This window comes from Monodelphis domestica, chromosome 4 (assembly GCF_027887165.1).
Source record: "Monodelphis domestica isolate mMonDom1 chromosome 4, mMonDom1.pri, whole genome shotgun sequence".
NCBI lineage: Eukaryota > Metazoa > Chordata > Mammalia > Didelphimorphia > Didelphidae > Monodelphis > Monodelphis domestica.
This window is the reverse complement of record NC_077230.1, coordinates 121,885,335-121,902,416: the sequence shown is the minus strand read 5'-3', so window position 1 is coordinate 121,902,416 and position 17,082 is coordinate 121,885,335. Positions and strand designations below refer to the sequence as shown.

The 17,082-nt window shown below is 36.7% G+C and overlaps 1 protein-coding gene and 1 non-coding gene across 6 annotated transcripts in view; both read left to right on the top strand.

The window, feature by feature from the left end:
- The first annotated feature begins 501 nt into the window (after positions 1–501).
- The window catches only part of CFAP221 (cilia and flagella associated protein 221), a 144,611-nt gene continuing 128,030 nt past the window's right edge, over positions 502–17,082 (top strand). For 4 of the 5 annotated variants that reach the window (XM_007494060.3, XM_056793753.1, XM_007494059.3 and 1 more), the window contains exons 1-5: positions 502–657; positions 5,870–6,051; positions 11,899–11,999; positions 15,348–15,434; positions 15,617–15,712. In XM_007494060.3, coding sequence (XP_007494122.2) covers positions 5,913–6,051; positions 11,899–11,999; positions 15,348–15,434; positions 15,617–15,712 — 423 coding nt within the window. In that variant the 5' untranslated portion in view covers positions 502–657; positions 5,870–5,912. Of the gene's footprint in view, positions 793–5,869; positions 6,052–11,898; positions 12,000–15,347; positions 15,435–15,616; positions 15,713–17,082 lie in introns of all 5 variants that reach the window. The other variant, XM_007494058.3, reaches the window with a different exon arrangement.
- Positions 4,040–4,143, top strand: LOC130454106 (U6 spliceosomal RNA). Its single transcript, XR_008911790.1, has one exon. It is a non-coding gene; the product is annotated as a U6 spliceosomal RNA (small nuclear RNA).

Below are 17,082 nucleotides of genomic sequence, written 5' to 3'. Positions count from 1 at the left end.
TCTTTTGCAAAGTTTCAGCCCCCTGAGGCGAGCTTCGGCTGCTTGTTTGTCTTCCTAAAACTCTTGCTTTGTATTTGTGGAGGGACCGTTCTAGGTATATGAAGTTGCTTTTTCTGCCAGGGCGGAAAAGAGCAAACTGGTCCCAGTTTTCCTAGAAAAGTTCGAGCCTTCTCGTGCTAATCTTTTTCCTCTTAACATCCTGCTGGGTCCCTTCTCTTCTGGTAGCTGAATAATGGTAGGGTACATCTTATTTTCGTCCTCTAAAGGGTCATTTTTCTCTTTCCGCCCGCTTTACAGAAGGTTGTCCCCGATCTAGCTTTGGTGCGTCCTCTGAAACCAACACAGAAACAGGGCTTATCATAAAGTCTTCACTTTTATTTCTCCATTCCCCTCGTTACCACCACCCCATTTTTTTTTTCAATTCCTCCGGTTCCATCCCCCTCGAATGGAAGTCACTTGGTTCGGTCCTTTCGCCCGTTGTCATGGAAGAGCGTCCTGTTGTCATAGCAGCAACGGCGGCGTGCCTGGGGCTGAAGAGTCTGGCCCGCCCGGCCGCTCTAGGCTCCCGGCCCGGGGCGGCGCGGGGGCACGGCCCTGCGGCCCCGGGTACCAGCCCCACTTGGGGAGTTGAGTTGAACAGCACCGGAACGAGATAAGGTGGGAAGAAATCCTGGGGAAAATGGGGAGGGAATGAGATGCCTGGGGCTGGCGGGGACCGAATGTGGCATCTCGGGTTCTGGAGGCCTGCCTTATAAGCCCCAGCGCTTTCTTTTTTTCAACTATGTGACTTAGGTAAGTCATTTTCTCCTTCTCAACTCCTGTTTGCTCCTTTTCAGAATGGAGGGCGGGGCGGGGATCGGATAGATGGACTTCTAGGCTCCATCCGCACCTTTAACATTCTGCGAGTTTTTAAGTGAGTGGATGAGTAGATAAAGAGATGGACTTGTGATTTCCTAAGTGTAGGGACATCCCGATGAGGAACCCTACAAATGCCAGCTGAATCTTCTCTGAGACTTTGTGGCCTTATAAAACTGACTAACGAGTTTTGGGGCGTGTCCTGTGTTCCACCATCAAATGTGTCAGAAAGTAGAACTTGAACCTGTCTTCCAGCCTGGTGTTAAAATGGAATAGGATGAAGGAATGAGAGGACCTGTAGAAAGACCTTCCTGTCTTAGTGTCAGCCTTAGAGTCCTCACCTTTAATAAAAGTATTAATTAGTATCATAGATCTTGAAGGAACCAAAGAGGTCATCTTGTTCAATGCCTTTATTTAATAGATTCCTATTAAATGATTTGTCCAAGATCACACTAGGTAATATATGGCCTAGGTGGTCTTGATTAATAACTGTGTGACTTTGGGAAAGTCACTTAACCCTGTTTGAAGCCACTCTAATATTTTTTGCCAATGTGATGAATCAATTAAACAACTAGTTAACAGGGATGCAAATATATATACTATATGGTTTCTGTGCCCTTTACAACTTAAATGAGGTTATGAGATCTGTATGCACAGTGCCTGACACATAGTAGGTACTTGATAAATGCTTGTTGATGAACTTTTATGTGTAAAAATACCAATAAAAAGGCAGTACACAATTAAAACCCAGAACATTTGTATTGTTTGTAAGTTTTAAGGTCAGAGGAAAAACAAGCTCTCAAGGAGCTTATATTTTACATTCGGCTACTGATGATATATGTTAATAAATATACAGAAAATGTTTAAAAACACACACAGTAAATGGGGTAAGTGGCAACAAAAATGGTGTTTTGGGGCATGGGTGCTAGGTACTTCTTGAGTTAAGATTTTCATATAAACAAAGCCTTTCCAAGGTGGTGGCACTTTTCCTGAACTTTGAAAGGAGCTAAAAGAGGCAGAAGTAAGGAGGGAGAGCACTGCCCACTGTCGAGACAACTTGTACAAACTATAGAAACTAGAGAATAAATGTTCTGTGTGGGAAACAGAAAGTAAACTAATTGGTATAAAACTCCAAAATATTGAGTGATCAGGCTAAAAAGATAGTCTGGAACCAGATTGTAATGCTAAACAGAAGTTTATATTTTAGCCCAAAGGCATTAGGGAACCACTGAAACTTTTTGAGCAGAAGAGTGACAGACTTCCTCTACAAGAATATCAGTTTTCATACAAATGGTGGATGGATTGGAGAGGAGGGAATATTTGTTTGCAAGGAGACCAATTGGGATACCAAAGTGATTGTTGGTCAAGAAATGACAAGAGCCTGCATTAAAGTGATTGTAGTGTGGTTAGGAAGAAAAGATTAAATGTGAGAGATTTTGATATAGAATTGATGACCTAGAGTTAGATATAGGGATGGGATAAGTCAGAATGAACAATGTGTAGACCAGGCTGGTTAGAGTGGAGGATGTTTGAGAATCAATCATGAGATGTCTGCAAAGATGGATTGGACCCAGACTGACCCTGAATGCCAGGAGTTGATAGAATGCCAATTGCAGGTAGGGCTGGTTTAAAGCCACTAATTAGTTGTGTAACTATGTGCCCAGACACTGTACTAAGCACTTGGGATACAAATAAAAACAAAAAGATCCATCTTGCCCTGAAGAAGTTTATATTTTACATATAATAGTAGATGTTTTATGAGATCTGAGGGACTTAAGCAAATTTCCCTCCAAATTTAATATAGATACTTGAAAGAACTTCGTAACAGTGAAGAGGTGTGTGGGATGAGATTCTGTGTGTAATTCTCCAAGTAGTATTTGACTTGTAACCCCAGTTCTCAAGACCCCTTAGTGTTACTATTCATTAAACTAAAACTGCTTGCTCCCCTCTAAATTTTTGTTTTCCTGACCTCTTTTCAAAAACCTTGAGAAGAATTTATCTGTACCCTGGGACGAAAGCCATACTATAAAATAAGCTGAAGGAGGGAAAGGACAGTGAGTTTCTAAAGTATCATTATGGCCCCAGCCTGGGAATCCCATGATACTCACAGGTTTTTCTTGATCATGGGGATCTTTAAGGTTACATAATGTTGAAAATCACATTCTAAAGACTGTAAATCACTCCCCTTCTGTGATATTGGATGGAGGGGAGGAGGAGAATCTTGGATCAGGATTATTATAAAGTCTGTGTTTGTACCTAGAAGAAGAGAGGACATTTTTGCCCTGACCAAGCTGTTTGTGCAGACACAATCCCTTTTCCTCCCCTTCCCTTTCCCCTTCTCCCCTCCTTGCTGTAGGCTGTTTTCTCCCAATAAAGCAGCTTTTCTCTGCCAGCATCTTATCAAGTCTCCTGTCTGCTCATTAGAGTGATTTCTGGGGGTATGAGCCTCCCCAGAATTCCACTCCACACAAGAGATAACACAGTGGAATAAGAGAGTTGTGAAGTGTTCTCCAGATATCTTTAAAAATAGAAGGTATCTTCAGCTCTCTGAGATGGTTTTGCCTAATGGTAAGGACCTTGATGACCTCATAAGGTGCCCTACAACCATGTCTTCTCTGCTATCAACCCTGGGATTTTCATGGAGGAGAAGTCTAGGATAGTAGAAGTAAATGAAATTCATAGGTAATCTCAAATCCTTTCCCCCTCTCATATCTCTAGTTGAAGTTCCCCTATTTAGGAAGGGTTCTTGCTTATTCCAGAAGTGAATTTTAATTTCATTTACTTTTTTTCATTTCCACCCCCTATGAAAAATGAAATGTTCTAAAGGTTAGAAGCAGGAAAGAGATAGGGAAGAATTAAATAAGTTTCTTGCAGAATTCTTAGAGTGATAATTAGTCTTTGAATCCTGAAGAGTTGACATTGTGTTACAAGACAAGGTCGTTTCCTGTCTTGGACTTTTTCATCATTGTAGGTCACATCAGTCCTTAAACAAAGATCATGCAATTACATCCCAGAGCCCTACTAGAAATTTTAGAACTGTGACAAGGTAAACTAGAAAACCTATTCCATAATATTCCTCCCATTTCCCATCTCAAGGATCTGAGGTCATTTCAGATTCAAATGAATAATTATGGGCACAAATAGATTCTTGCACAGTTGCTCAATAAAACTTGTCATTTTTTTTGTGCTTGTTTCAGCAGCACATATACTAAAATTGGAACAATACAGAGATTAGCATGGCCCCAGCACAAGGCTAACACATAAATTCGTGAAACATTCCATCTTCTTCACAATGGAAAGTTTCAAGTGCAAATCAGATAGAAATGTCTTATGGATCTTAGTGCATTTTGGCTTTTAATATTCACTTAAAAAACCACAAGCATAGGTTATTTTAAGATATAGTAAATTTAAAAGGATATTAACTGGAATTTGCTATTAACCAGCATTTCCACATATCTTCATTACAAGGGGAATTCATGTTCAGAATAAATGCCCTGAGGCTAAGTAAGATTCTCAAGTATCCCCAGATCATCTAAGAAAGATTAAATATTCAGTATATTTGAATTAAAAAAAAAAGACTTGTCATTTTATGGCTATTATTCCTTCATCTTGGACAAATAAGAGTTGTTGGTTCAGAGAAAGAGAATAAGTAGAAAGGGCAAGAAACAATTACTCACATTTACTTGAAAGGGAAAAAGTCATTGGACTGATGCATGTAATTTTCTGAAACTGGTCTAGTTCAAGGAATAGAATTACCAATTTTTTAGAGCTGAAAGTGATCTCAGCAGCCATCTAGCTCAACTCATACCCAAAAGGTATAGAATACTTGGCTATTAACCATTCAGTTTTTTAATTTTATTTAGTCAATTTAGAACATTATTCCTTGGTTACAAGAATCATCTTCTTTCCCTCCCTCCCCTTTCCCCACCCCTTCCCATACCTGACCCGCAATTCCACTGGGTGTTACATGTGTCCTTGATCAAGACCATATTCCATATTATTTCCATATTTACACTAGGATGTTCATTTAGAGTCTACATCCCCAATCATATCCCCTCGTCTCATGTAATCAAACAGTTGTTTTTCTTCCGTGTTTCTGCTCCCACAGTTTTTCCTCTGTATGTGGAAGGTGGTTTTCCTTATGGATCCTTCCAAGTTGTTCAGGATCACTGCATTGCCACTAGTAGAGAAGTCCATTACATTTGATTGTACCACAGTGTATCAGTCTCTGTGTACAATGTTCTCCTGGTTCTGTTCCTCTCACTCTGCATCACTTACTGAAGGTTGTTCCAGTCCCCATGGAATTCCTCCACTTTATTATTCCTTTCAGCATAATAGTATTCCATCACCAACAGATACCACAATTTGTTCAGTCATTCCCCAATTGAAGGGCATCCCCTCATTTTCCAATTTTTTGCCACCACAAAGAGTGCAACTATGAATATTCTTGTACATGTCTTTTTCCTTATTATCTCTTTGGGATATAAACCCAGCAGTGCTATGGCTGGATCAAAGGGCAGGCAGTCTTTTAGCACCCTTTGGGCATAGCAACTAATCCTTTAACTTCAGCTTGAATGCTTCCAAGGACTGGGAGCGCACCACCCCTAATAGTAATCTATTTTGCTTTTGGAAAGCTCTTATTATTAGGAATTTGGCAAACATAAGTTCACCTTTTTTTGGTGAACTTTCACTTTCACCCATTGTTTCTGGTACTACCCTCTGCAGCCCAACAGAACAGGTTGAATTCCTCTTCCAAGTGGCAACATCTAAACACTTGAAAATGATTTTTTCATCACTCCTAAATTTTCTCTTTTCCAAGCTAAACACCTTCAGTTCCTAAACTGATCCCTATTTGATTCAGACTCAAGGCTTTTAGCTGTCCTCAAGCCCTCTTCTGAATACTCTCTAGCTTATCAATATCCTTCTTAAATTATGGATCACAAAATTGAACATAATTCTTTAAAATGATGGTAGCTTCTTTTTCTTATACATGATTCCCATGTGCTCTCTTTAGGTGAACTATTGGCCATTTATGAGACTGCAATTTTCATGATAAAATGGAGGTGATACAATCAACAGATATAAAATCAAATGATGATGAAAGGACACATACCGAAATATCTCCTATTCTTTTGGCCAGCCTTGTAGAAGAGCCAAAGAAAAGAAAGGAAGTACCTAATCATCTGCTGGAATCAAGTAAGTAATCAGGATAGAGATCTTGTTTATAACCAAGATTTTTTCCCGATGAAAAAAGTAAAGCACAGATTGTGAAGTATACTATTTTTAAAAACCCAGTTAAATTATTATGCTAACTTAATTGCCTAGATTTATACCATTTTTAAATAGATAAAAATGGTAGTTTATTCATATTATTAATATTGCCACTTTGATATATGATTGTGATGGAATTCTATTGTGCTATAAGAAATGACAAACAAGATGCTTTCAGAAAATCTTGGAAAAATTTAACTGAAGTAAAGTGAAATAAGCAGATCCAGGAAAAGTGTTCATAGTAACAGCAATATTGTACAATAATCAACTATGAGAATGACTTGCCTATTCTCAATAATACAATGATCTGAGACAATTCTGAGGGACTTATGATGAAAAATGCTATCTATTTCTGGAGAAAATCTCAATGCAGATTGAAGCATACTGTTTTAAAATTTCTTTTCCTTTTCTTTTTAATCTATTTTATTTCCCAATATAACTAATATTAGAATATATTTTACATAATTGCACATATATAACCTTTATCAAATTGCTTTCTTTTTCGATGGGGGAGAAAGAATGGAGAATGGGAGAGAATTTGAAATTAAAAATTAAAAAAAAAACAAAGGTTAAATTGTTTTTACAAGTAATTAGAAAAAATAAAGTATTAAAATTAAAAACCAATGTTCCCACTCTGTTAACTGATAAGTTTATAGGGTCAACTACCACTAAAACTTTGGGTTGTCCAGGGTCCCAGTTATTTGGAAGATGAAGCCTTTGTCTAGTATGATAAAAATGCTTTAAATATTAGGAATGTGATAGTAGTAGTCATACTAGAATCTGTTTATTACTAAGCTTTTCAAATTGAGATTTCCAAAAGATTTTGATAGCCATCACTGTTGTCTATGAAAATTGCCCCTTGAATTCAGTGAAGAAATTTTAAACGTGACTAATTGCATAATGGTAAGAGTAGTGGAAAATGTCAATATAACTCTAAGCAATGTGTCTCAAAACTTTTTGATCTCAAGACTTCTTTATGCTCTTAAAAATCATCAAAGCCTCCAAAGAATTTTTGCTTATATGAATTAATTATATTTATTTATTTTTACCATGTTAGAAAACAAAAAATACAATTAAACAATATTATTAATTCATTTAAAATAATATATTTTAGCATATTTGTTAATATATTTTTATGAAAAATAACTTTTCCAAAACAAAAAAAAATTGAGTGAGAAGAGTGACATTGTTTTACATACTTGTGAAAATATATTTAATGTTTGACTTAATAGATGACAGCTGGATCCTTATATCTCCTGCATTCAGTGTGTTGAAATATTGGTTTGGTGGGCATATATGAAGAAAAACTGGTGTCACAGATATGTAATTGGAAAAGGGAGGAGCATTTCAATAGGCAAATAATGGTTTAGTATTATTATGAGAGTATTTTTGACCTTGCAGACCCCCTGAAAAGGTACCAAGTTACCTCTACGAGTCTGCAGACCACACTTTGAAAACTGCTGTGCTAAAGTAACATCACTGCTTTTCAAAATTTTCAAGCAGTCTATAATTTATTCATTCACATAAGTTTTATTCCTTTCAAAGTAATCATCTTGGGAAGCTAAACCCTTAAGTAGATCTCATTCATTTTGGAAACTTGTCTTTTGAAACAGATTTTTGAAAATTGCCAAAAGTTACTAGAATTCAATAGTAATAAATGAGGTAAGTGATGATCAAGCTAGGTAAAAAATGAGATGTGACAATAGAAAAAAAAAGAGAATGACGTTCTAGTACGGCCAGTTAGCAATCTCTGAAAACTCTTCTAGAAGGAGAGTTCACAAAAAGTTTTCAACAGTGGCAATGCCATTGGAAGACATGTATAACTTCCACTGGAGATTAATAACAATACATAGTGCTTTCAGGTCCTCAAAGTGCTTTACCTATATTATTTAATTTGATTCTTGCAATAACACTGTGAGGTAAGTACTACAATTTTATTATTCTCATTTTTCAGATGGGAAAACTGAGGCTGAGAGAGATTAAGTGGTTACACGTCTAGTAAATATCTGAGGCAAGATCTGAACTCAGGTCTTCCTGACTACAAATCTAGCACTTTATCCACTATGCTACCTAGAGACTTCTACTAGAGGCTTATCTATATGTAAATGTTTGTCATGTAAAACAAAACACATCACTAAAATAAAAAGTATATCATTTGTATAAAAATATAAACTTCCCACTGTTTAAAAATTATTATCACTTTTGTTGTTTATTCATTTCAGTTATATGACTTATTTTTTAAAACCACATTTGGGTTTTTCTTGGCAAAGATACTGAGTGGTTTGCCATTTTCTTCTCCAACTCATTTTACAGATTAAGAAACTGAGGCCAACCCAGTTATTAAGTGTCTGAGGCCAGATTTGAACTTATGAAAGATGTTTTCCTGATTCCAAGTCCAATACTCTATCCACTGCACCACCTAGCCCCATTAGCTGCTATAACTTTATAGTTTTGTCAATTCTTTTAAGGGAGGTTCAATTGCTATGCCTGTATGTGAAGCAGATGCTGTGAGTCCATCATAGGTTCTTACCTTGGTGCCCTAGAGTTTCTCAAAGGAGTTAAATACTAGTGGTATTGGTGAGTCAAAGGATATGCACAGTTTTATAGCCCTTTGGCTTTCTAAATCTGGGTTCCAAACTGCAATGCAGAATGGTCTTGTTAGTTCACAGCTCCACCAACATTGTGTTATTAATGTCCCAGTTTTCCCACATCCCCTCCAATATTTATCATTTTCCTTTTTTGTCATATTAGTCAATGATTGGGGTAAGGTAGTATCTCGGAGTTGATTTAATTTGACTTTCTCTAATAATGATGTGGAGCATTTTTTCATATAGGATAGTTTTAATTTATTCGTCTGAGAACTTCCTCTTCATGTCTTTTGACCAACTATGAATTAGGGAGTGAATTGTATGCCTGATGACATGTTGTTACCCCTCACATCTACATTCAGCCATAATATCCTATTTTCTATTACCCAGACTTGGTGTTCCATCTGCCATTTCCATGACATATACAAGCAGTTTTTCACGCCTAGAGTGCCCTTACTTCTCCAACTCGGGTCTTTGATCCTCTTGATTCCTTCTAGGGCTCAATTCATATCAATTTCTTTAAGAAGCCAATATTGATTATCTCCATTATTTGTGGCCCACTCTACCCCTGAAGACACTTTGTATTGTGTGTATATATTTAATATATGAGATAAATATATGTATATATACACACATTTATACAAATATGTTAGATGTATGCACACATACATGAAATGCCAAACATTTATTTTTCCCTCATTTTTTGAGATTCCTTTTGAATATTTCAATAAGTTTAAGAGTTATACAAGCTAGAACAAGTGCATCATTTGAGAGGAAAACCAGGTCTAAAGAAAATAATATTTTCAAAAATTAAGAACATAGTTTTGGTGCTAATACTATATGTCTATCTTTAAACCACTATACCAATTGCTATCATCTAAGCCTCAGCTGATGACATTGCAGAGCAGAGGATGGGCTAGTGAGAGTTTTGTGGTTTAAGACATGCTTTGTGAACATAAAACTTTGGCACAAAGCCGAACTATTCTAATAATTTGGCACAAAGCCGAAACACATTCTAATCATTGCAAAGAATGTGTAGAACTTGAACTGTTTGGAGCTTATAATCCTCAGAACTCCTAGAATATGACACATCATCGGTGAATCATATTGCTATTCTAACCAAAAAATGTCAAATCATTGAAGTGAAGTGCATTCATTTTCCTGGAAAGTTCTGGAGTGGAGTGGAAGATGTACTAATCTTCGAGTAAGAAGTTGAGTACGTGGAAGTTCTGGGAGAGCAACTAGGAAATAGATGGTTGGGGGCAAAGGGGGTGGGGGGTGGGAGCGAGAATAAACACTAAAAAAAAACCTGAAGATCACATAAAAAGAGAGCAGGAAATAATTGTCTCCTCCCAAAGTTCCCATCATTATTCCGGACGATTGCCTTTCCTCAGAACCCCCTCCTCAAATACGGATCCTCAGAGGGTCCAAAAGCCCTTTGTCAGTAGCCCCAACTCTACTAGAAGGCCAGCCCTTTCTGTGAAGTCCTGGGTCCAGCGTGAGGCAGATACGCTGAAGCGGGGAAGGGGACCCTAGGTAGTGCCGGTCCGAAGAACTAACCCATCCTTGACAGACCGGCAAGGATCTAGAGCCTGAAGACACCAGACAGCCCAATAATGTGATCAGTCAGCCCCTGGGTCCTGATGCGGCGCAGATAAGTGTGAGTGCAAAAGGATGCCGCCACAGCCCGAGTTACAGAGTCGTCAGGACGCCACGGGCTGCACCGTGAGGTGGACAGCTGGACTAGAATTGAGGGAATGACTTATTTACTTTCGCAGTGATCCCCTTTGCTTCGCCCACTGTGACCTTGAAAATCGTGCACTGAGACCCTCCTCCTCCTGTTGTTACCAGAGCTGTCCCAAGTCGCTGTAAAAGGTGAAGGTGTATAGGAGAACCACAGGAGGTAGTTTGGAGACCCATTGCAGACTCAGAGCGGAAAGTCAGATGCTGCTGCCACTAGGGGTGAAGCCGGTGTCAGTAACAATTACCATGCTCATTAATTTGGAATTTCAGAATACAAATAGAAACGTCCCCCAAAGTGCATCCCTTTATCACTTAAATATACAAGTTCCATTTGAGAGGATCGTTTGCTTTTTCTTTTCCTCTTTTCTTTTCTTTTCTTTTCTTTTCTTTTCTTTTCTTTTCTTTTCTTTTCTTTTCTTTGTTTCAGAGTCTGATTTGCAAGGAAAAGTACATAGGAGAGGTTTTAGCTGTTAAATGAATTTTCGTTTTAACTGGAAAAAAAAACCCACATTAGCTACATGAGTTTGGATGCGTCCCTTCATCTTTCTGTGTCTTGGTTTTCTCATCTGTAAAACTGTTATTGTCATACTTGTGCGGTCTACCTCAGGATTATTTTGAGAAAAAGATGTTGTGGCCTGGAAAGTATAATATAAACATAGATTCATTTTATTTATTTACAGTAATAAAAATTAAATGCTTAGTACTTTGTTTTTTTCTTAATTTATTCCAGTGACAATTTTCAACATAAGTTTTCCGAGATTACGAAATTTGTATAGTCTCCCTCTCCTCTTCCCTCTCCACTCCCGGAGCTGACAAGCAATTCCACGGAGTTATACATGTATTATCACTCAAAACCTGTTGCCAAATATTCTTCTTTTTTGTAAGAAAGTGATCTATAAGACCCAGACGGAATAATTATTAAGTATAGTGGAACAAAACACAGTTAATGAATTTTTCCAGAAGAAATTGTACAAAAATGAAAAAGGCTCACAGTTTATTTAAAGGCAGAAGCAGCTATGTGGTATAGTGACATGAGTGCTGGACTAAGGAAGACCTAAGTGCAAGTCCTGCTACAGACACTAGCTAAGTGATCATGGGCAAACCACTTTACTTTCATTTTATCTCAAGTTTTCTCATCTATAAAATGAGAATAATAATAATAATACCTCCATCAATAGTCAAAATATTTTGCAAATCTTAAAGAACTTATCTTAAAGCACAATCTTAAAGTATTCATGCTAGCTGCTATTTATGTTGTCAATAATAATAATAAAGCATATAATTAATCTTGTTGAAAGATATAACTTGTGCCTCAAAGAGCAACCCAATTTTAACTGACATTTTAATACCAGAATTTTGAAGAGTCCATTTTAATATAATTGGTCTTAATTTAATTTTTCTATCATTTTTCTTGCTGTCTTTACCAACATTGTATGGATAGAGATTTTTTCAAAGCTTGAGCAAAATAAAATTGTAAAAGCAGAACCTGGAATAATACATTTTGGAAGCTATAAAATCGGAGAACACCACCAACAGATTCTGGTAAGTATTTTCAAAGTAGAATGAATATTATATGATAAAAACAATGAATTTACTGGATTTATATCAGACAGATCTAAAGAATTGCAAATATAAAATATAACCAGTTTGGGCTTAAATTCAAGTAAAAAGACAGATGTCTGGCTATGTAAGGGACTATGTAAAAGGGAGTTGTGAGACTGAAAAATAGGAATTTTTCTTGTAGTTCACTGGATGGTAAGGCAGACCTGAAAAACAAGGAAATTCTTGTCTTACCTCTCTTCTGGTTTCCTTTTGTTTAATAACCTCTGATTCACATTTTTTGGATTGTTTGTAGGGTAATAGCTTAATTACTGGATAGTTGGATGTTTTGCATAGGATACATTGTTCTTCTTTTCTTTGTGCAAATGTTAATTGATTTTCTACTTCTGAACAAGACATTGTGATGGAATACAAAATTATAGGACCTGCTGTCAAGAAGCAATTAATCTAGTAGGAGAAATAAATGAAGTACACATATAAGGATACTACAGCACAATGTGGGTTAAAATGTCATAAAGGAAATGCAGACAGAATGCTTTAGGAGCTCAGAGGAAAAGGAAATTATTGGCTGGGGTGATAAGAAAAGACTTTTCAGAAGAAGTCATATTTGAACTGCCAGTACCTTAAAGAATGGGTAAGTAATGACCAAGGGCTGGCAGGAGAAGGGTTAAAAAATGGTGGCACCTTCAACAGAAATAGGGAATTAAAAGAGTGAATATAAAGGGAAAGATAGCGAGTTCAGTTTTAAACATGTTGAGTTTAAAATGCCTCCAGGAAAAAATAAAATAAATAAAATGAAATGTCTCCAGGACCCCTGGTATGGAAAAAGTTGAACAGATAACTGGTAATAAAGAACAGCTAGGTGGTGCAGCAGTGGATAGAGCACCAGGTCTGGATGGAATCAAGAAGACCTGAGTTTAGATCCGGCCTCAGACACTTACTATCTGTGTGACCCTGGAAAAGTCGCTTTAACTCTGTTTGCCTCAGTGTCCTCATCTATAAAATGAGCTGGAGAAGGAAATGGCAAACCACTCCAGTATCTTTGCCAAGAAATCCTCAAATGAGATCAAGAAGAGTCAGACAAGACTCAACAACAACAACAATGATACAAAGACTCAAACTCAGAGAAGAGATAGAGAAATACTGCCTAAAACCTACCACGAAGACAACAGTAACAAAAACTGATACAAATTTAATATTTGTGCAGGAAAATAGGCACTTTAATATTTTGTTAGTGAGACTATATGCTGTTTCCATGTGCAGTAAACAAGTCACACAATTGATTGTACCTTTTGACTCAGAAATTCCATTACTAGGTCACACTTTGAGAGTACTGTTGATAACTTGGTGGCAGGATTATAGGTGTTGGATTACAGGAGCTAATTATAGTTGTTGACTGAATCTTAGATTTGTGGAAATGGACAATTTCTTTATTCATTTTTCTTACCCGTTCTAATTTGTTATAAGGGAAGATTCTATGGAGAGGAAAGTCATTGGGAAGTCACAGAAATGATTTTTTCAAGTACTACTGAATCATTTTTTAAAAAACTCTATTTCTAGTATGTTTAAAATATTCTAAAATGATTTCTATCCTAAAACTATTCTTGTTGTTCAATTGTTTCAGTCATAGCTAACTCTTCATGACCCAATTTGAGATTTCCTTGGCAAAGATATTGGAGTGGTTTGCCATTTCCTTGTCCAAAATCTATCCTAAAATATTTTTAAAAGGATACAAATATTTTTAACAATACAAAAATGTTAATTTTCAATATTTATTTGTAATAGCAAACTATTTTTATATGCAGTGACTGAAGAATAGCTAAATAAATATGGTATATTGATAGTAAATTATGTTGTAATAAAAACGACCAATATGAATATAAAGAAGTTCAGAAAGATCTATATGAAGACATACAAAGTGAGATCAATAGAATCTCAGCTGGAGGTCAGTTTGTGTGTGTCTTTGCCTTAGTGAAATGTGTGAGAAAAATATAAAGACAAAAGTTGAACTTCCACAGGACTTGAAAATGGAAAAAATGAATAAATACAGATTTTTATGTTTGTAGTTTAAGTGTTCATTTGTTTTTAATAAGTGTTTGTATAAAATTATATTCCTAATTTTGTGTTTGTTTTGGGGGATGATTACTATGTTTGAGATATTTTTTTTAAATACTTAATATTCTTTTAAAAAATCTTTACTTTCCATCTTAGAATTAATACTATGTATCAGTTCTAAGGCAAAAGAGTGATAAGGGCTAGACAAAGGGGGTAAAGTGACTTGCCCAGGTTCACACAGCTAGGAAGTGTCTGAGACCAAATTTGAAAATAGGACCATCCCATCTCTAGGCCTGACTCTCAATCCATTGAGCCACCTCACTGCCCCCTTGCTCTGGTGTTTCTTATCTCTCTACCTATGGTACAAAACAAGGTCTCAGCACTGACCCATTTTTTTAAATTATAAAGATATATATTTTTTACCAATTACATGTAATAAATTTCCATACAAAATTTTCAAAGTTACATGATCCAAATTGCACTGAACCATTTTTAAGTAACTATTGCTTTCTATAAAAAATTGTGGAATGAGGGTAATTATATCCTTTTTTAACCTTATCTTCAATCAATACTCTGAATTGGTTCTAAGGCAAAAAAGAGTGATAAGGTCAATGGGGGTGAAGAGACTTGGTCAGGTATATGACTTGGAGTTTTAGTTTTATAAGATTACTTTCACAAAAATGAATAATATGGAAATATTTTTTGAGTGATAATCCTGTATATAATAGTGGAATTGCTTGTCAGCTCTGGGAGGGGGAAGGGAAGAGAAAAGGGAGACAGCATGAATCATATAACTTTGAAAAATTTATATGTAAATTTATTATTGGAATAAAATAAAGATAACATTTAAAAAGTAAAGATAATTTTTTAAAAATAGACTTTCCCAGGAACACTCAGCTAGGAAGCTTCTAAGGCCTGGCACTCTATCCACTGAGCCACCTTGCTTCCCCCCTCCCTACCTCTAGCTTTTTGTTTTAAAAATCAAATCATTAAATACTTTCCCGGTTACCTAATTCTCACCCATTTGATGATCTTTTCAGAGTCTGAGATGTCCCTCACATATGAAAATGGTGCTGTCAGCTAGGTGCATTGGAACTGATTTGACTATAGGAATGGTTTTGTCCTGAGTCAGCCATTCTTCTACCTGGTTCCTTTATCTGTGACCAGAGACGTGGAATACCAGCTAGCAGGATGCCCCCTAGTTCTGTTGGTTGAACAGATTAGTGGAAAGATGCTATGTATTTATTCTAAATGTATCTCTTTCCCCCTGCACAGAATCTGATCAATGTTTCTGATGATGTCATAAATCTTCATATTTTACCACCCCAAACCAAGTATTTTTCGATCAAGTACACTAAAAAAGTAAGTGCCACTGATTACCTAATTTCCTCATGTTTCTTCTGACATCCAATTTTAGTTTCTTTGCTATGTGTCAGGTGTGTATAGTTAAAAGAGTTGTCTTTGCTTTTACTGTCCTTTTATTGCAATGCAATGGGACAATATTTGGCAACCCTGTATTGACAAGAGTTCATTTAATCTTCCAGCATCGCATTGTTCCTGGCTTATCCCGTAAAGTAATGGTTGAGTTTTCTCCAGATGAATGGCGTTATTATTATGATTGCATCCGTATTCACTGTCAGGTAAGCTTCTAAAATTTCTGGAAGAACTGAGGTTCTAAGGGCAAATACAAGAAAGTAAATGGCAATTATGTGTGTCTATGTTTTTTAAACCTATACCTACTGTCTTAGAAGCGATGCTCACCAATACTGCCTATTGGTTCCAAGACAGAAAAGTGGTAAGGGCCAGACAATGGGGTTTAAATGACTTACCCAGAGTCACACAGCTAGGAAGTGTCTGAGGTCATATTTGAACCCAGGACCTCCCATAGCTGGGCCTAGCTCTCAATCCACGTCTTGGGTCACCTAGCTGCTCCCATGCTATCAATTCTAGGACAGAAGAGCAGTGAGGGCTAGGCAATTGGGGTTAAGTGACTTGCCCTTGGTGGTTACATAGCTAAGAAGTGTCTGAGGTCAGATTGGAACTTAGGTCCTTCCAACTCTGGGCAGCTGTGGGGTTTTTGTGTTACATTTTGTAATTAAGAATGTTTTTATTACCGTGTCAACATTTTTGGAAGTTGTTGAGGAAATGGATGATCTAAAGAATGAGAGCATTAGCCTGTGAATGGGGTAGTCTGGTACTTACACCTCATGCTTGTAATAACTTAAAATTATTCAGTCCTTCTGAGCTCTGCTTCTTTCAATTTTCTGGTACCTAAAAGTCAGTGCAATACTTGAGCTGTCAGCCCTGCCATTATGATCTATTAACATAAATCAACTTTCAGATTTTTGAATAGCTAACCCTTTAGGTGAGAGGCTATGAGGCATAGTGGATAGAATGCTGCCCTGGAAACCAGGAAGACTTAAATTCAAGCACTTTCTGACACATACTGGTTGTGTGATCCTGGAAAGTTACTTAACTAACTGATCAGTGTTCTCTGGGTGACTCTAAAAGAAGATGCACTTCTGCCTTGGGAGGGGACATTTCTCTTTGGGAGTTCCCAGGACTAATGAAATCACAAGGTCAGCTCCCGTCTCTAGAACTCTTTAAAATTAAAATCAAAAGTTTTCCACCATTTGGGGTAGAGATCTTTCTAAAACAAATTACACACATGTCATCTTTAAACAGTGTACACTGTATATTCTTTAGCGTCCCTCAATTCACAGTCATTACTGTGATGATCATTGTGTTGTACTGTAAGGGATATTTAGAAAGTTTAGATTTGTTTTACTATTTGTTCCTATCCTTTAAAAAAATTCTTTCATTTGTATGAATAGGTATGCTAATTTATCCTCCTTTCTCTAGGCAGGAGTGTGTTCCAGGTACTTGGTTATCTTTTCTGAAAAAGCTTCAGAGAAATGGGTTTCTGGATGATCCCTCTAATAACTTTTGACAGTATATTCTGTAGTTTGTTCTTGTAGAAACTCTTTGTTCCTGCTGAAAATGAACCCTT